Here is a 21225-nt window from a genome sequence, read left to right on the forward strand (position 1 = left end):
GCGGGGCGCGAACTCTCGTTCTTCAGCGTACGATAACACACACTTTACCACTGTATAATCCATCAATTTTGGTCTAGATCGGATTTAAATAGTTTGAATTTTCCATTCCTTGTGTCCTTGACCTTTGGTTCTCAAAATCGAAGCGTTTTGTTCTTGTCTGACATTGAACCGTTTCTCAAACTTTAGTCCAAAACGAATGAAAAAGTGTAAGAGTTAACCTTACGTAGTAACCTTGAATTTTGACACATTGTTCTCTAAAGCAATAGGTCAATGCCTGATCCTCAACACGTCGCCAGGCTTGGTCCAAAATCATATAAAAACCGTTTATTTTCATTAAAAAACACAAGGGGTGAATTTTGAGCTTGCCGTATGACTCTCTGACTGATTGCTTTCAAAATTAATCCCTTAGTTTTTTGCCTTACCTTCAACCATTCCACCAAGTTAGGTCTAAATCAGATAAAGGCAGTTGAAGATGTTTTAGCAAGGCTAGATTTTGACCTGCCCTGTGACCCTGACCTTTAGCCCGTTGTTCCCCAAAACAAAAACTGAAGCCTTTGACTCACCATCAATCTTTCCGCTAACTTTGGTGAAAATCAGATAGAAACGGTTTGAGTTACTTTGTTCACACACACACACACACACACACACACACACACACACACACACACACGAGCGCGCAAACTCATCAGAACAGTACATCCGCTCTCGCTTTGTGAGCACAGGAATAATAACAGTTCACTCTTGCTTGCATCTCTCTCAGTCGATTAGATGCTTAGAAGAAACGGGCTGTGGTGGAATCATTATAGTAGTAGCAGTAGTTGCAAAGCCAGGCTCATTTGAACGTGAACCCGGTGAACTGCAAGCCAAAAGTGCCCTTCTTACAGGGGTAATTTTCTTTTCGTGTGATGAGGGGGACACTGAGTGACTTTGCATAACCAGGCAGCTCCATCCCCCGGCAGTATTAGTGCCACCATATGGAGATATTACCTCCATTACCAGAGCCATGAAGTGAAAATCGTAACGTTGCGTAGAATGATGGATGGTAGACACGTGACAGAGTATAAGAGGGAGTAGAATGAAGTCCTGCAACTGAGGTAGAAGGGTAAAGAAGTAAATTTATTTATGATGGAATGAAGGACTTCAATTACAGGCGAAAAATTTAATATAGGATGGAAAGAAGGATTACTTTTGATCCATGATGAAGTGGAAGAGTGAAAAATGGTGTACAAAGGGAGAGGCAGATAAACTGTAAGATAGGATGAAGTGGTAGAGTGCACGATGGAATATAATGAAGGATAGCAGGTGAGAGATGATGGGAAGCAAGAGTGCAAGATGAGATGGAAAGGACTGTAGCTGTGGCAAGATAAGATGCAGAGATCAAGCTGAGTAGACTAAAGGATTGTAGTTCATAAGCCACGCAAGATTGGACTACTAAATGGATGGAATAAATCCCATTATGATTTCCAGTTAGTTCGATCCTCAAAGTATATGGAATTATGTGATGGATATGTGAGATTCCCAGCTAAGTACGTTTTTTTGCCGCCAACTTTGAAAATTGTTAGTTTCAGGCAGCATATGAACATGCCTGTTACTGGACCATAACTCATTACTGGTTGATCCTACAGAAATTTTTCACAAGTGAAAAGTTGTTTAAAATGACGCATTACATATGGTACAACGCTTATTTCCAGGATTTTAAACGAACGTATTGAAATATAGGCAAAAATCTAGGGTAAATATACACATTTTCAGCATTTACATAATTCAGGATATTTTTGTATTTAAAAGATATACCTAAAATTTCATGTCTATCACACAACTTGATATATGAACTTTGAAGATTAAGTGTTAAGTGTTCTGTAATGCCACATTAGATGCCTTTTTGCAACCATCATTGAAAATAATTCTCAATTCCTAGCTAAATATGAACATATCTGTTACTGGGACATAACTCATTACTGGTGGATCTACAGAAATCAGTCACTAATTAAAAGTTTTTAAAATTAAATTTTACATTAGGCCAAGTATATTTCATAGGTATTATAAATAAAAACTTGGCAATTTTTTCACTAAATTACCCAAAACTGCCCTTTTATATAATTTTTCAATGTTTATTTCTTATGACTCAGTATAATTTTTCATATTTGTAAGAAGTAACTCAGACTGGATTACTGCCACACAACCTGAAATGTGAACAGTGAAAAAAAAAATTATATCATTTTCTGAAATGATATTTGAAGAGCCATTTAACATTAACTTGTATACCTTTGTCTGTTCAGAAGCATGACTTATACAACTTTATTTTCTCTCTCCATGCATGTGTGTGATGTATTAGAACTGGAAGCAGCTCTGGCAGTCGTGCATCAAAATCTTCATCTTCAACACTGAATAACTGTAACAGTGTCAGACAGTGAAGTTAAATCTAAAAGACTAAATTTGGCCAGTGAAATCTGTACTTTATGTAATAATGAGGCTCCCCTTAATGAACTCACCAGTCTGCAAGATGGACAGTCATATAAAACACTTACTGAAGCTGCTTTAGTTAGAAATTTTGAACCAATTAAAAAACTTACACGTGAGGAATTTCCCAATGTCGTTACAATAGTGTGGTATCAATGTAGATCAGAAAAACACTGACAAGACTTCAACAACACACATTATAAACATTATTAACATTCTGACCAGAGATCATACTGAAGTGTTATGTGATTCAGTTGGCTGCTTATCAACAGTTAATGCTCCTGACAGAAATGTCAACTGTCCATGAAATAATGTGCCAAGCTCTTGTTATTCAGTCTACACTAAATCTTGGAAAAATTGCAGTGGTTCTTGGTCAAGCTCTTTATGCAAAGGCTACAGAAATAGCATGGAATGACCTAGACAAGTTTGGAAGTGTTTTACTGATGATGGGTAACTTCCACATAGCGTGCAACTGTATGTCAATAATAGGCAAGATTTTTGGTGATACAGGACTTCGGGATGTAGCAGTTGAATCTGGAGCCATTGCTGAGGGGTCCATCATGAAGGTGATGAAAGGCAAACACTACAACCGGTCTGTCCGTTTTCATAAAATAATGTATGAAGCCTAGATGAGAATAGCATGGACAGGCTTTCCAGAGTGTGTTAAGACAAGCCATCCTGAAGCGGTATCCACACTATATGACATTTCTGCTGTAGCTGAGCTTCACAACAACATAATGTTATGCAACACACAAATCTGCCATAAATGATCAATCTTGCAGCAGAGTTATCAACTTGTTTATAGATTACTTGAAAGTGTTAAATGAAAGAGGATCACTGTCTGCATTCCGGATGATGTACATTGAATTAGTGGTTTTACTTGGACTCCTTCGTGCTCATCGTGAAGGAGATTTGTACCTTCATCTCTCCGGCATTCGAGAGATGATTCCTTTGTGCACTGCAGTGGATAAAATTAACTATGCAAGATATCTTCCCATTTACCCTGCTCAGATGACACAAATGAATGATAAATGTCCAGATTTGCATCATCATTTCCAACATGGTGGATTTCTTGTTCAGCTCAGGCATGCAAATCCATTTGCTCAAATTGCTGTTGATCAGGCAACTGAAGAAACAGATAACAAAGACACTCAGACTGCTGGAGGAACACGTGGATTTAGTCTTAAACCTGGTAAAGTGTCCCGTTACTATATTACAGCTGAACATCGCACAGCCACACTGCGACAATTACGAGAACAAATTTCTGTCCAGTCTGTTGGTCTCATTCATCCAGACCTTCATTTTTCGCGCATCAGGAGAGATGAGTCTCATGTTGCCTCGGTAGTTGATCTCTTACAGAATGACTGGACAAATCCCTTTGATACAGACCCTTTGGATCTTATCTCCACTGGTGTATCACCACCACCTGACATATGTGACAACTTGCTTAAAGCACGTGAAAAGGGAGAAGCAGCCTACCAAATGGTCCAAGAACATTGTCTGAAAACAGGGGATCGTTTTTTGACACAATAAAGAAACAGAACATAAGAACTTTCAGTGTCAGCAAGCACAGAACAACAAAGACATCAAATACAGAAATTATCCTGAGAGCAGATCGAAGACTGTTTGGTAATATGGTTTTGACAGCTCTGAATAGAAAGCTATACCTGCCTGCTGTCTTTTCCTACCCACGTAGTCCTTTACCATGGCCACTGGCAATTGCTGATGGGACAATGAAAAAAAACTAACCAAGCTATTCTGTCTAAGGCTCTTGAAAACAATTTGCTGACTGCTGAAATTACTCCACTTCAATAATTTGTGCCATGGCACTCATTCACAAGATTCACGGTGAAAATCTAACATTCAGCCAGCTATCTGAAAAAATTTTCTGCCTTATTCTTCAAGCTGGCTATGGAAGTGATCGATCTGATGTCGTATTTGATGTATACCATCAGTACTCAATCAAGAATACAGAATGTGAAAGATGTGCTTCAAAAAATTGCATCACTTTCCAAGAAATACGGCCTAGTCATAAGATAAAATCTTGAAGGCGACTGTCGATGTCCACAAACAGCAAGAACATGTCTGCAAAATTTTTTGCAGATAGCTGGAAAAATGATAATGTCAAGAAGAAGCAGTTGGGAAATTAATTCATGTTGCAACCAGTGCTGACCACTGCTTCCAGTTGACCAACAATGACTGTACAACAGTAGATGATCTATCGTCAAAGCAAGAGGAAGCTGACACACACATACTGCTGCGTGTAAGCCACGCTGCTGAAATATATCCATCTATAATTTGCTTTTCAGATGACACAGATGTGTTCATCCTGTGTCTAGCCCTAAGTCAAAAGATCAACAGCAGACTCTTTATTAGACGAGGCACTAAAACTCACATGAGACTCGTGGATGTTGCAAAGTTAGTTGCAACACTTGGGTAAGATGTTTGTACTGTGTTGCTAGGACATCATGCATGGACAGGATGTGACTGTAAAAGCACTGGCAGGTCAGGGAAAGCTAAAAGCCCTGAAACTACTTCAGCGAGATGAAAAGTCCCAGAAAGCATTTTCTTCTCTTGGTAGTATGTGGATCTTCCCACAGAGGTATTCAACATCATACAAGAATTTACCTGCAAACTATACCGCAGAACTCCAAACTGATGTTCGTTAATGACCTGCATTACCAAATGTTTCGTGGTAGTAAAGGACATGTTGAATCTGGACAGCTTCCCCCGTGTGAAAATACTATCCTCCAGCACACACTCCGAGCAAACTTTTTGACTGCCACCTGGAGGAGGAGCCTTGAATCATCATTCAAAATCCTTGACCCAGCTACAGGACTTGGTTGGACAAAAAAAAAATGAAGAAGGATCTCTTGTAATACAGTGGATGACAATTTCACCTGCCCCAGGGATCGTTCTTGAACTACTATCATGCAAATGTCCATGTGTATGTAAACCATGTACTTGTACCTGCATTCAGAATGGCTTGAAATGTACCCCTGCTTACAAGTTGACAACCTGCTCTAACTTGGTTGATGATGACAAGGAGATACATCAGGACTCTCATGATTCTAGTGACACTTGTAATGAACTATGATAATCATTATGTTGCCAGAATCAGCTTCATATATATATATATATATATATATATATATATATATATATATATATATATATATATATATATATATATATATATATATATATATATTAATAATATGGTTTAACGCAAGGTATCCCCGAAGAGCTAAGGCGTTGCCCCTGGGTAGAGGACTTTTGGATTAGAGCGTGTAGCATTTTATGACCGGATGCCCTTCCTGATGTCTACCAATGACCCTTGGGTGGATTCGATCCTCCGACCCTTCGGTCAGAAAGGAGCGCAGATACAGTATATATATATATATATATATATATATATATATATATATATATATATATATATATATATATATATATATATATATACCATTTGTTAATTATGAGTGAAATAGATTACAAAGAGTGTTATTTGTTATTTTTTGACGAGGACACACGTGTACATCAATGTATGTATAAATCCAATATGAAAAACTTGTAATATGTTATATTTAGTGTATGTGTAATGGTAAAATATTTTAAGTTCTAGCCAGTTTTCCCTTATGTATATAAGCTAGTCTGAAATCGGGTTCTTTGTAAATGTAATGTCAAAATGGCTCTTCAAGTGTCATTTTAGAAAATGATATATATATATATATATATATATATATATATATATATATATATATATATATATATATATATATATATATATATATATATTTTCACTGTTCATATATCAGGTTGTGTGGCAGTAATCCAATCTGATGTACTTCTTACAAATATGAAAAATTATATTGAGTCATAAGAAATAAACACTGAGAAATTTTATAAAAAAGGTATTTTGTGGTAACTTAGTATAAAAATTGCCAAGTCTTCATTTGAAATACCTATGAAATGTGCTTGACCTAATGTAAAATTTAATTTTAAACATTTTCAATTAGTGACAGATTTCTGTAGATCCAAAAGTAATGAGTTATGTCCCAGTAACAGATATGTTCATATTTAGCTAGGAATTGAGAATTATTTTCAATGATGGTTGCAAAAGGGCATCTAATGTGGCATAACAGAACACATAATACTTAATCTCCAAAGTTCATATATCAAGTTGTGTGATAGACATGAAATTTTAGGTACATATTTTAAATATAAAATTATCCTAAATTATTTAAATGCTGAAAATGTGTATTTTTACCCTAGATATTTGCCTATATTTCAATACTTCCGTTTAAAATCCTGGAAATAAGCGCTGTACCATATGTAATGCGTCATTTTAAACTACTTTTCACTTGTGAAAAATTTCTGTAGGATCAACCAGTAATGAGTTATGGCCCAGTAACAGGCATGTTCATATGCTGCCTGATACTAACGACAATTTTCAAAGATGGCGGCAAAAAACATACTTAGCTGGGAATCTCACATATCCATCACACAATTCCATATACTTTGAGGATCGAACTAACTGGAAATCATAATGCGATTTATTCCATCCATCCGGTAATCAACTCCAAAATTTCAAGGGCTAGCTCACGGACTATCGCAGCTGAGATGGGGTGAAGTGGAAGAACGCTATATACTTGAAATTGAGTGAAAAAGTCCAGTCGGGTGGAAAAGTTTAAGATGGGAAACAGTAAGGGCCTTCGATTGAGAAGAAAACGGTAACTATATGCTGGAATGTGCTAGTGATGGAATGAAAACCTGCAGCCGAGTCAAGACAAGGGATCTTGGAATGATTCCAGTGGAATAACTATTCTCTTTTTATATTAACTTGGCATTAAATTGCCGTCTCTCCATGGAAACTGTTCAATTTTCAGAAATGCACCATCTCCCGAGATGTATTCCACGATTACTTTGAACATTCCCTCTCATAATAAAAATTTTTTCTTTATAAGTACTTTACTCAGAGAAAATCATCTCACAGAATTAAGTTTGCTATTTTCACATGGTCTTTTGTTTTGTTGATCTATTTTTACTTCACGGTGACTAATACCATCAGTACCATTGAGACATTTTTCACTCTAGTCACACTAGAGCAAGAAATTTTTGTTCACCCGTGGATGAACCTTTATAGGCAACTAAGTCAGTGACAGATTTACCAATACCGTGGGGTGCAAAACCCTCCCCCCTGAACTGATTAGGATTGTCTGAACGTAGTTTATATATACAAAAAAGACATTAGCACATTCAAAAGGTCTGCCAATGTGCCATTTAGGTAGTTAACAAGCTTTGCATTCGAAGCAGCCCTTAGTGTCTGTATAAATGAAGACAAACTATAGTTTGTTCCTTAGGCAAATCAGGTTTAGACACGGAATTTCAAGTAACTAAAAGCTCTTTTCCAAAATATCAGATGCTCAGCTTCAAAATCTTGGACACCCAGTTTTGAAATGATGGATGTCTAAATATTATGGATACTAAATTTTATTATGTCGGATGCCCAACATCATCACTGAACACCCTGTTTCAAGATTTTGCTTAGTTTCAACGATTCAGAAACCCATTTCTAAGACATTGGACTCCCAGCTTTAATACACTGGATGACCATTTTCAAATGCCCAATGCCACAATTCAAAATTTCGGACTCTCAGTTTCATGTCTTTGGACTCCAATTTTCAAGATGTTAGATATATAGATTTAAGATGCTTAATGTACAGTTTTAAGACGTTGATTGACCAGATTAGAAATGTCCAACTTCTAGTTATATTACGCTTATCATCCATATTTTCAATGTCAGACACTCAGTTTCAGGATGCCTAATTCAGATTCAAGATATCAAGTACTGTCCTCTGTATTATCCATATCAATTTGCATAACACCTCCTATCATCATATGATTTCATTACTCTGCCACTCTGTGACAATACTTTTTGTAATCTTCCTTACATTTCATCGGGGAATTAGAATATGAACATAGGCATAATCAAAAAATGTTCATGACTTTAAATCACTTTCATTTTCAGCCCTCCAAGATTCCCATACATTGTTACACTATCAATACTATTCAGTTTAGATCATAACACTGTTGTGTGTTGCCAACTGACTTTTCCTTGATAATATGAGGTTACTTCGGATACCCTACGGCAAAACAAATAATTTCGAGCATTGTTGCACTTTTGTCACCTGATTTAAAATTGGAAACATTCGACTCATTTCATCTGTATGTTTGGTCTAAAAAAGGAATTCCAAGGAGTGCTTAACCCCTAAATGGCCGCCGGCATTGTACAATGATTGATCGTAAACATGCCAGTGATGTAGAATTAGCCCGAACTATAGAAAACTCCAAACAATTACGGTAGGGGAACGAAGGTCACTAGTATATTTACCCGACCCTACTCTACCATTCCAAGCACTCAGGCGGTCACTTTTTCTCGGATGTTTTTGCCCATATGTTTACTGAACATGTTAATGGGACATGTACAGGGAATTTTATGATATCTTCGGTGAATCATAACGAATCATAGGATGGGTTTAGGAAGCTAAAAAACAAATTGCCAGGTGTACAAGACGATTCTCTTCACGCTTGTAAGAAAAAGAAATAGATATTTAAACTCTGGAAAAATGGTTCAGGGCCGGCCAGAGGAGCCCACAAATTTCTGAACCCACGGCCACTGAGGGGTTAAGATCACTCAGTCATACAAATTACAGGAGTTATCAATGTTGACAAAAGCCATGGTACTGACAAAACCGTCTCAGAGACAGAACCTATCCATTCTGTATTCAGTGGGAGGTCTAAAAGGCTAAAGTATGTCAGGGTGAAGTAGTCTTGTGGATATTAAAATCAGTTCACCTCATTATGATACATGACGAGAGTCAAAAGTGCCTTTAGAAATCCAGTGATATGATCTTTGGAACTAAAATAATTTTTCAGAACACTTTGTAAGAGTTTCATAACTGTTTGACTAAAATATGAGCAAGTGTTACTGTCTGCAGTTGTACAAGCACCAGTGGCAGTGTATATTATTTACGGGATGCCGAATCCCTGGGTGTGCACAGTGAGATGGATAGAGTGCTACAGTAGATTAGCTAATGGTGTCAGTCGGTTCATGCAGCAGATGAGGCATTGGTGCAGCAGTCAGTGTCATATGGTCAGATGCGTCTGTTATATCCATAACAGGGACATTTCCTATTCCTGTGGTGGCCAAGCCCTCACCCCACCCCACACCACTCATAGTACTACTACCCTCACCAACCATGGGATTCACGCTCATAATAGAGACTCTGCTGAGGTTCAGGCTGGTCATGTCATGGGGCAGAATGGTGCCTGTGTCGCACACCCCAACACCGGCCAGCTCAGGGATGGCTCTGGTGGCACACACTTCCAAGTAATCCAGATTAGAGTCCATGCCCACCACGCTCATGCCCAGGTTACCCCCAGTGGCCAGGTCACCCATACCAGGACTCATCATGTTCATTGCAGCTGGGCTGTACACACTGCCACGCATAAGAGTAGTTGGCCCACACACAGCATTCACACCCAGCTGGAGGCCAGCCATGTCACTCAGGCTGGTAAGCATCGTGGCTGCTCCACCCCCCGTCCTGCCCACACCCATACCCATACCCATACCCATACCCACACTTGTAGAAAATGTGGATCCAGACATCCCGCCCATATGATCCACTGCTAGCACACCTGCAACACACACAGATATCACTGGTGAGATATAGTAAATATTGGAAATAGTAAGTCTTACTTTACTTCTTTTGAAATGTCGAGGCAGAGACCAGATTACTGAAGCTATATAAAGACCGGGAGTACATACTGCCTGAGACAAATCCAACTTAGACGTCCTTTTAACTGCATACATACATAGACAAACAGATACATACATACTTATAAGTTAATGCCTCAAGTCAAAAAGTAATAAAACCTAAACATTGCAATGGAATCTGCAATTAATTAAAACGATGGAGACAAAACAAAGTTTATTATTGCCATTAATTTAAAACAAGTGAAAATACTGCGGCTATGAATTTCAAGACAGATTAACAGGATTTTCCATATATGATTAAATTTTTAAAGAGGGAACTTGTATAGTAATATGTTAATACGTTGTTCCAACATTTATTCTGTATATCCAATGAGAGTAGGTTTACCTTAAACTGTTTTGTGTTTGACATGTCCTTGAACTATATCTGAGTGCTCCCCCGCACAAGCTTGGGCCCTGAGGCTTTAACCTCAGTAGCCTTCATGTAAATCGGCCTCTGACTGAAGGCTAGTATGTTTAAGGGTAGGGGATCGTCTTACTCAACTGGTGGCAATACATTATCATACAATTTCCAATCACCTTCTGGGAATCAAACGTGCAATATGTAAGGCCATCATTCTGACTGGAACATTCAGACAACTAGATCACTAAGCATAAATGTTGAATATATAGTAAATATTTATAATTACAGAAAAACGGCTCGCTGTGAGAAGTAAAATGCATTCTATGATGTACTTCTTTAGTCGTGGCCCAAAGCCAAGAGGTTCCAGGTTTAATTCCTGGCAGTGTTTGTCCCAAAGTATTCCCATTTATTATATATGTATATATATATATATATATATATATATATATATATATATATATATATATATATATATATATATATATATATATATATATATATATATATATATATCAGCCCATTCTTTTTGTCCCTACCGGATGATATTCACTAACTTACTCCAGTAACTGCACCCTGTCAACTCAACCTCCATCAAATAATCCCACATTAACTCACCTGGCCTAAGGAGTTGGCTGGCCAACTCGCTACCCAGGTGTTGCATCCCGAGAATGGGCACTATAGCGCTGCCTCCTGCCACCCCCTCTAGCAACACCGCCTGTGGGAGGAAGGACCTTAGTAACGCTTGCTCTTTCCTTGAGACACCACATCCATACCTCACACTCTGGCAACAATCCATTCAATAGTCTTACTAGTAGTAGTAGTGACCTAGTCGTTGCAATCCCCAGGCTCAGCTGAACGTGAACCCAGTGATCTGCAGGCCGAAGCTACCCTTCTTCCGCGGTTCACTATATTTCTTTCAGCGGATAAGGAAGAGAAATGAGGGACATTTATAAAACCAGGCAGCTCCACCACTCGGTCATATCAGTACCGTCATGTGAAGGCCTCTCTCTACAACACCACCATTCTTCCCGTACATGAGTTATAATATTCTCATACCAGTAATCGATTTTACTTTTAGAATTTGAATATTTACTCTTTTTGTTTTAAACAAAATTTTAAAATTTTTGACCAATATTAAGCCCGATTTAATTAAGGAAACCTTTCAGATTTTAGGTAGGAATTTATAATTTTATGCACCAAGTTCTAGATTTAGAGACAGATGTTATATTTAAGACATCAGTGTGTAGATAAACTTGCATAGTTACATGACTTGAAGAATACCAGTCACAAACCCATTAGAGCACGTATATCGTTTCTGGGTTAGAAGTGTTTAAGATAGGTTAGGTTAGGCTAGGTTAAGGATACAAACAGCAACCTTACATACATATAAAAAAGGACCTTAGTGCCTCCTGCTCAGTCCTCAAGCCACACCCATACCTCACACACTGAGACAGATGAACTGTTTTGTTGGGGACAAAGATCGCCTAATATTTCACCTCTTGCACCTCACACTTTACTCTCCTTTCTAATATTTTTTATCTGAGTGAAGCTGGTATGTTTCTCTGCCTATAGAAGGTAATGCTATTTGATGCAATTGTGGCAGGGGTGGAAGTGATGGGTGAGGCGAACGCAGTGAAATGCTAGGTGAGCTCTTGTACTTGACTGTGCCTTCGAAAGGGTAGCTCATTTACATTATTACCAATACTAAAATTATTACTCAAACCTAAAAGAAATGGGCAACTATTGCCTGGAAACTGTGTCTTGATCAAATGAGGCCTACTTTATTAACAAGCAACACTACCTTGACTGTTCGTCTTAATGAAAACTTGCCATATATATATATATATATATATATATATATATATATATATATATATATATATATATATATATATAGAGAGAGAGAGAGAGAGAGAGAGAGAGAGAGAGAGAGAGAGAGAGAGAGAGCCCCTGTGGTACAGTGGTAGAATGTGCGTTTCGTACACGGGTGAACCAGGATTTGCGCCCCGCCAGGGTAATAAAATTTGGGAGTGCTTACACTGCCACTTACTACTTTGGCGGACACAAGGGGTGCTGTGGTTGAACCAGTGTCGCATACTATACAGTATGCTTGCACGGGCCGATTACACTTGGTTCACAGACTACACACACATACAAAGCCACTCCAACACTACAATTACACTTACAAGCACTCCTCACCCTACATACAATCTCTACCAGACAGCCTTAGCCACTTGATAGAGATACATTGGCTGTATCGTCCCGACTTCGGTCGGGATAAGCCGGTCCTGCAGTGGATACTCAAATGGCTGATGATGATGATGATATATATATATATATATATATATATATATATATATATATATATATATATACCTAGGCTGCTTCCCCCATGGAAAGGGAGGTAGCCGAGACAGGACGACACACTCTCCATTTACTCATCCATTCAAACACATTCATTCACATCTTAGCCCCAAAGGGGAGAACGGACAGATCCTCACCGCACCACACCGCACAAGGGTCAACTGCGCAATGCAATCAGTGACATCTGCAGCAGGGCCCGACAGCAGAACTGGTTTACCCCTGCCACATCATAACAGACCCATCCCCTTACCCGCACCTGACCTGACTAGCTGATCAGACCAAATGCAGGAGAATATCCCCTCAGGGCTGCGTCATCACTTATTCATTCACAACTTCTCTCCATTTATTTCTGTCACGCACAGTCACTCTTCCTTGCTCAACAGACATCCCTCTCGCATCCAGCGCTCTCTTCACACTGTCCATCCATCCTATTCGTGGTCTTCCTCTCAGCCTTACACCTCTCACATCAGATCTAGTTATCTTTTTCACCAATCGCTCATTATCCATTCTCTCCATATGCCCAAACCATCGCAACACCCTCTGCTCAACTCTACCAGCCATCTCCCGAACAACTCCAGTTCTCCTTCGCACTTCATCATTTCGCACCCAATCCATACGCGTCACTCCACACATACTCCTCAGACACCTCATCTCCATTACATTCAAACTTTTCCTCTCTGCTACACCCATATTCTATGTTTCAGCCCCATATAATGCAGTCGGTACCACAACACACTCATACAGCCTTCTCTTTACATCCATTCTAAGCGAACGACATTTAAACACTTTTTTCATTCCTCCCAGCACCTTTCCTACTTCATTTATTCTAAACTTCACTTCTGCATCTATTCTTCCATCCACAGCAACATGTGACCCTAGATACTTAAAACAATCTACCTCCTCAAGCAACTCACCATTCAAAACTATATTCATCCCCCTACCATCTATTAAACCTCGTACACTTCATCACTTTACTCTTATTCTCCTTTACTTTCAATTTCCTCCTTCCATACACCCTTCCAAACTCCTCTACCAACTGTCTCAATCTCTCCTCTGAATCAGTCACCAATGCAGTATCATCTGCAAACAGCAGCTGCTTCAGATTCCACTCTCCACCATCAACATTTACCAGACTCAGACCACCTAAAACTCTTGCATTCACCTCCCTTACAACACCATCCATGTAAATATTAAACAACCAAGGCGACATCACACATCCCTGTCGCAGCCCCACTTTCACGGGAAACCAATCACTCCCAGCATTTCCCACTCTTACACACGCTCTACTATTTACATAAAAACTTTTCACCCCTTTTAGTAACCTACTATCAAGTCCATACAATCTTAAAACAGTCCACAAAGCCTTCCTATCAATTCTAGCATACGCTTTCTCTAAATCCATAAATGCCCAAAACACATCCTTGCCTTTTGCTAAATACTTTTCACACACTTGTCTCACAGCAAACACCTGATCCATGCATCCCCTCCCTCTCCTAAAGCCACATTGCTCATCACTAATCACTCCCTCTGTACCCTCTCTAACTCTCATAATTAACACTCTACCATACACCTTACCTACAACACTCAACAGACTTATACCCCTAAAGCTAGTACATTCATACTTATCACCCTTGCCTTTATACAACGGGACCACACAAGCACTTGCCCAGTCAATTGGCACCATACCTTTCTCAAAGCACACATTCAACAATCTTACTAACCAGTCAACAATAGTCACTCCACCACCCTTCAGGCATTCCACAGCACACCCATCCATACCTGCAGCTTTCCCTGTTTTCATCTCCTTTACTGCCTTCTCCACTTCCTCCTTCGTGATCAAAGAATCATTCAACTCTCCCAACACATTTATTCCTTGCACCCTTCCATCCGCCACAATCTCAGCCACCCTTTCCTCCTCTACATTTAATAATCTTTCAAAATACTCTGCCCATCTCTTCCTTACTGCATCCATCTCAATTAACATCCTTCCATCCTCTGCTTTTACTCGTTCTTCCTTCCCAGATTCTCCCTTTCGCACCCTTTTCACCTCCTTCCAAAACATTTTCTTATTCTGTTGAAAATTCTCGGTCAGCCGCCTACCCCACCTCTCATCTGCTGCTACTTTAGCATCACGCACAGCCCTTCTCGCTCTATTCCTCTTTTCCCTATACCTTTCATATGACATTTCATCCTTCCTCTGCAGCCACACTTCATATGCACGTCTCTTCTCAGCCACAGCCATACTTACTTCCTCGCACCACCATTCACTTCCTTTTCTTACACCACCACCCACACGTCTCACACCACACACCTCTTCTGCATGCCCCACCACAGCACTCTTAAACAACTGCCATTCCTCCTCCACGCTGCCATTTTCCCGATCTTTCACTGCGTTCCACTCATCTTTCAATTTCTCCTGATACTCTATCTTTTTCTCTCTTTTATCCAACTCACTCACTTTCAAAACCTCCCTGCCACACCTAACCATCCTAGCTCTCACCCATCTCTTACCTACTCTTAACTTTCCCTCCACCAGGTAGTGGTCAGACATACCTCCACCCTCCCCTCTCAGAACTCTCACATCCAACAATCTTCCTATTACATTCCTAGACACAACCACATAGTCCATCAAAGCTCTATCAACAACCCTTCCACCCTCCTGTCTCACCCATGTATACTTATAAATATCTTTCTTCTCAAACAGCGTATTCCCAATCACCATCTCTCGCTCAACACACATCGCTATCATTCGTTCCCCATTTTCATTTCTTCCAGGCACACCATGCATACCAACTACGCCTTCAACTGCTACATTTCCCACTCTAGCATTCAGATCTCCCATCATTACCACATTCACATTCGCTCCAAAACTCTGCAGACACTCATCAACATCATTCCAGAAAGACTCCCTCTCTTGTTCATCCCTTTCACTACCAGGCCCATATGCACTCACAAACACCCACAACTCACGTTCAAATTTCGCTTTCACCCACATCAGTCTCGATGACACCTCCTTCCATTCAATCACACATTGCTGTACTTCCGGACTCACTAACAAGGCCACACCTTCTCTTGCCCTTCCTCTATCAACACCTGACAATCTTCCATTCACACTTCCAAACATAGATTCCCCCTTCCCTTTCATCTTCGTTTCACTCAAAGATAACACATCCAACTTTCTTCTCACAAACATTCTCCCAATCTCCTCCCTTTTAGCCTCAATCGTACTACATCCACGCACATTCATAGACCCAATCTTCAGGGTACGGGGATAACTCCATCCCCCATCCCTTTCTCTGGCCTGTCTCTTTTTAGGAACTAAAAAACAGAGGAGGGGGTCCCTAGTCCCCTCACCCCGCCCCTTTTAGTCGCCTTTTACGACACGCAGGGAATACGGTGGCAGTATTCTTCCTAACACAACCTGGTCGCAGAGTAGTAGTACCACCTCATAGTGCGGCCAGGTTGTGTCCCCCCTGCCACAGGGGATAAATAAATATATATATATATATATATATATATATATATATATATATATATATATATATATATATATATATATATTATGCTAGGTGTTTTTAGGTCGACTTCTCGTCCTAGAGATACGAGCTGCTGGGCCAGGGTTCTCTTTCGAGACCGGAACTAGAATATACTGTGAGAGAAACAGGGCATAAAAACTCGGGTGAACCAACCTTATGCTTATATTATCTCAAATTCACAGAGCACCTAATACAATGTAAATACTAAATAGACACAATTCACTATACAAGTTCAAAGACACTCTCTGGACTGGGGGACTCTGTCAGGGCTGCTGAGACCTCGGGCTGTCTATAGGTGTGGCCAGGTGTGGGAGGGGTCCCGTCAGGTGTGCTTTCCCTTGGAGAGCACGGGGCCGTGTCATCCGGGATGAACTGCTGGGCGACGTGGTGAGGGGCCCATTCCTAGTGGGGCCTCGGTGGGGAATTCGGTCCTTAGGACTGGGACCGAATAGAGAGAGTAGGCGTGCTTGTCTGCACCCACCCTGGGGAGGAGGTCGTCATCCAATGGGACCGGGGAGGTCATGCCATGGGGTTCTGGGGGCGCCTTGAGTAGTCTGGGGACTACGGCCTCCCTCGGGTCAGGTCGCCATCAGGGATGGTCTGCGGCATTCTCTCCTTCAGGAATCTGACAGCGGGTGCTCTTGCCTGGGTGCCGTCTGCACTGCTCATACCCCCAGGGTCATGATGGGGCCTTGCCAGACCTCCTCCAGGTGTAGTTCCTCCTGGGGGCTGCCTCTGTTAGAAGAACAAGAGGGGGCATCTCACTCGGCCGCAGGAGAGGTAGGCCAAGCAAGGAACAAGGGGAATTCATGGGGCCGAGAGACGGGTGGTGTCTGGTCTCTCCCTGGCACGGCTGGTGGCCATCGCCGAGGTCCCAAGGACAACAGGGATAGGGCAGCTAATGGTCATCCCTCTCCTGTCGGTGCAGCTAATGGCAGTTGCTGGGGCCCAACTTCTTGGCAGGACTGAGGGCGAGGTGTAGCTAGTGGCCATCGTCTGTCCTCCTGCATGGCTACTGGCTGTCGCCGGGGCCTCGTTCTCCGAGTGGACTGTGGGTTGGGTGTGGCTGGTGGCCGTCACCTACTCACAGGTGTGGCTAATGGCCGTCACCGAGGTCCTGTGAGGGGAGGGAATGGCAGATGAAGTGCAGCTAGTGGCTGTCACTTGCCTGCTGGTGCGGCTTGTGGCCATCACCAAGGTCCAGCTCCCGGAGGCAGCTGCAAAAGGAGAGCGGGTGGTGGCTGTCTCCTCGAGTGCAACTAGTGGCCGTCACTGGTTTCTGCAGAGCAGGGGGATGCAGCTAGTGAGTAGCTAGTGGCCGTCTCCAGCCTAATGCGGCTAGTGGCCATCACTCGGGTGCTGTCTGGGACTGAAGTATCAGCCCCACCCTGAACCTGGCAAGTGCTGGTCCGGCTGAAGGGTAATGCACTAACATTGTGTAGTACTCGCTGGGTCTGTTGCGGGGAAAAGTTTGGTGCAAGGTAGTAGGGGGCATAGGCCCATACTGCCTGGGTATTGCACGTGCCCTTGGAGCCCCTCCGTGGTCTCCTCCTGGGGTGGGTGTCGCGACGTTCCTGTGGTGTCTCGTCGCAGCGGGGATTTCACCACCGTCTTGGGGGGAAAAGTCACATCCCCATGGCTGGAGGTAGTAGGTGTCCATGGTCGTGGTACTGTGGGCTGGTGTGAGGTGATGAAGGAGGGTGGTCCAGTGGGGGGCGGCTATGTCTGGGTCTTGGTGGTGCATGTATGTGATGTACAAGATGGAGGTCTGGGATGTCTCCTGAAGTAGTTGGAGGAGGTGGTGTGTCCCAGGGATGCGCCGTTTCTTCCCACAGGCTGGGGCCCAGGTGATGCGCTGCGCCCTCATGGCTGGTGGTGGCAGGTGGTTGGTGCTTCCTAGCTGAATCCTGGTGACTGGTGAGGTGGTCAGGGTTTTATGCGGTCGCCGAGGGTAGGTGCAACTCTTCTCCTTGGGGAGTGGGGCTGGCGGGAGTTTCCACTGGGTCTGGTGTAAAGGTAATGTTTTAGGGGATGTGTTGGGCGTGTTGGAGGTAGGGGAGGGCTGTCCTGGTGGTGTAAGTGAGATTGGGGGACTGGGTGACGGTGTGATTGAGTATCTGGCCAGCGGGCACAAGAGGCGACCGTTTTGGGTCGTGGTGGTGGTGAGGGTGGGTGTGGGTGGCGAGGAGGGAGTGCAGCTTCGTGGTGTGGTGGCTGGGCATGCTGAGGTGGTCCGGGTGTTTGGTGGTGGGGCGGCAGGGATGGTGGTTGGGCGGTGGTGCGGGGCATGCGGGTGGTGCAGAGCGGGCTGTGGAGTGAGGAGGGAGAGGGGGAGGGGATGGTGCGGGTGTAGAGGTGGTGGCGGGTGGTATGTGGCGCGAGAGACGTGGTGCGGTGGCCAGGGGGTGGGCTGGGGGTCCCTGGACCAGGTGGCTGGACTTGAGGTGGTGGTGTGGTAGTGGAAGCTGAGGTTTGAAATGTGGCGGGGGAGTTGACTGGAGAGGAGGGAGTGGAGGAGGATGGTAGGGAGGAGGAGGGTGTGAAGTAGCAGGTGTATGAGTCTGACAGGGAGTCTGGAGCGGTGGGTGGTGGTGAGGTGGTGTGGCGAGTGGGGGTAGGGGGGTGGTGTGGTAGGGAGGTGTTGGTTGGGAATGGGCATACGTGATAGTTACAGTAAGTGCGTGGGATGTTATGGTGGTCGATGGTGACTTGGCACGGGTTGGGGATGTGGGTAATAATGTAGGGTTCCACGAACCATGGCGAGACTTTGTTGGGTGTTGGTAGTTTGGCCACGACTACCGAGTCACCTGGTTTGTAGGTTGGATGGGCCGACATCCGGTTGCAGGTCCTGATGTTTCTGCAAGTCGTGCAGTTGCCTCTTGAGGTGGTGAAGGGGGTCAGACGTAGGGGACGTGGAGGGGGGCTGGAGGTGCTGTTGCAATGGTAGGAGGATGGGGGTCTCCCCGAATACCTGTTTGTGAGGGGAGATGCCATTACCCTGTGGGCAGGAATTCATCCCCTGCTGCACAATCTTGACATGGGCTGGCCAGTCCTTGTTCTTGGTCTCTTCTATTTGTGCCTACACCTGGTTGAGGAGGGTGCGATGGCTTCTTTAACATATTCCATTCCCTTGGGGCCAGTAGGGAGAGGAATGTGAGATGCAGTAGCCTAAGATGGTGATGAGTTCTTGCCATATTGAGCTGCTGAACTCTGGGGCTTGTCTGAGTACAGGGCCTGGGTGATACCAAAATATGGGAAGATGTGGCAGACGAGGGCATTGGCCATGGTGATGGTGTGGTGTTCCCTGGCCAGACAGGCCATGAGGAATTTCGAGTATGTATCCACCGAGGTGATGACATACTTGTAGCTGGCTTTAGGTGTTAAGGGGCCTACTACATCCACGGACAACAGTTGCCATGGTTTGTGGACGGTGATGCTTTGACGGCCCAGGTGTGCTGGTGATGTCCTTGCCTAGTGCGCAGGCCCGGCATGCCTGGGTGACTCGTTTGGCCAGGTTGGAAGGGCCAGGCGTCCAATAGGCATCGTTAAAGACTTGCAAAAGCTTCTTAGTGCTGAGGTGAATCCCGTTGCTCGAGTCTAGGGTGGTGTCAGGGTCGAGCACTATATGCCCCGACTGGGTGAACAGGAGATCGCCCTGTTGGTGGAGCTTGGAGAATACCTGTCATGGTATCCAGTGGGGGCGATCCTTGTTGCGCCACTGTTGCAAGAGCTTGGGCTCGACATGGATGGAATTAATTGGTAGCTGGGACAGCGAGTTGGCGTTGGAGTGTAGTTTGCCGGGGCGATAGGATATCTCGTAGTTAAACTCCTCGAGAGTTTCCCTCCACCTGATGAGTTGGGCATTGTGGGTGCTGGACTGGCATAACCACTGGAGAGATTGATGGTTGGTGATGATGGTTACGTGTGTACCGGAGAAGTAGGCTCGAAAGTGCTCTAGTACCCATACAATGCCTAGGCATTCCCGTTTGGTGGTGGAGTAGTTTCCCTCAGCTTGGTTGAGGGTGCGGCTGGCACAGGCGATAATAAACTCCTGCCCTTCTTTCCCCTGGGTGAGGACGGCACCACTCGCTACCAGAGACACGTCTGTATATAGGCAGAATGGCAGGGTGTAGTCAGGGAATGCACGATCGGGGCAGTGATGAGCCTGGTTTTTAGGGCGTGGCATGCTGCGCTTCACTTGCCAGTCCAGGTGTAAGGCTCACCCTTTTTAGTCATATCGTGGACGGGCTTGGCAATGTCAGTGAACCATTCTACAAAGCGCCAGTAGTAAGAGGTGAGCCCCAGGATGGCGCGGACTTCGTGGACATCTCGGGGTAGGGGGAGGTCTGTGATGGCTACTCAACACTCAGCCTCGGAGTCCCCAGGAGGGGGGGACCATAAATGTCCCCACCTTTCGCCCCTCTCCCGGTGACGACTTGAGCTGCCTGGAACCAGTGTCTGACTCACTTCATTTCTGCAACATTCGCGGCCTGTCCTCTTAACTTTTGCTCTGTTGAGCACCACCTCTCCTCCTCTAAACCTCACCTTCTCTTTCTAACTGAGATTCAACTGTCTGAGGCAACTGACAGCAAACCCTTTTCTGTATCCTCCTACTTTCTCTATACTCATTTCAAAGCCAAAGGTGGCTGTTGTGTATATATACTCAACAACTTATCTTGCTCTCA

At 43.3% G+C, this 21225-nt stretch overlaps 1 protein-coding gene across 1 annotated transcript in view; it reads right to left on the reverse strand.

The window, feature by feature from the left end:
* Positions 1-20734: 20734 nt before the first annotated feature.
* The window catches only part of LOC145408687 (hemicentin-1-like), a 416603-nt gene continuing 416112 nt past the window's right edge, over positions 20735-21225 (reverse strand). Inside the window, exon 19 of the mRNA XM_080279363.1 lies at positions 20735-20868. Within this exon, the coding sequence (XP_080135489.1) occupies positions 20735-20868 (134 nt within the window). The remainder of the gene's footprint in view (positions 20869-21225) is intronic.

Source organism: Coenobita brevimanus, chromosome 78, assembly GCF_032717465.1.
Source record: "Coenobita brevimanus isolate Jiangsu-jjx chromosome 78, ASM3271746v2, whole genome shotgun sequence".
NCBI lineage: Eukaryota > Metazoa > Arthropoda > Malacostraca > Decapoda > Coenobitidae > Coenobita > Coenobita brevimanus.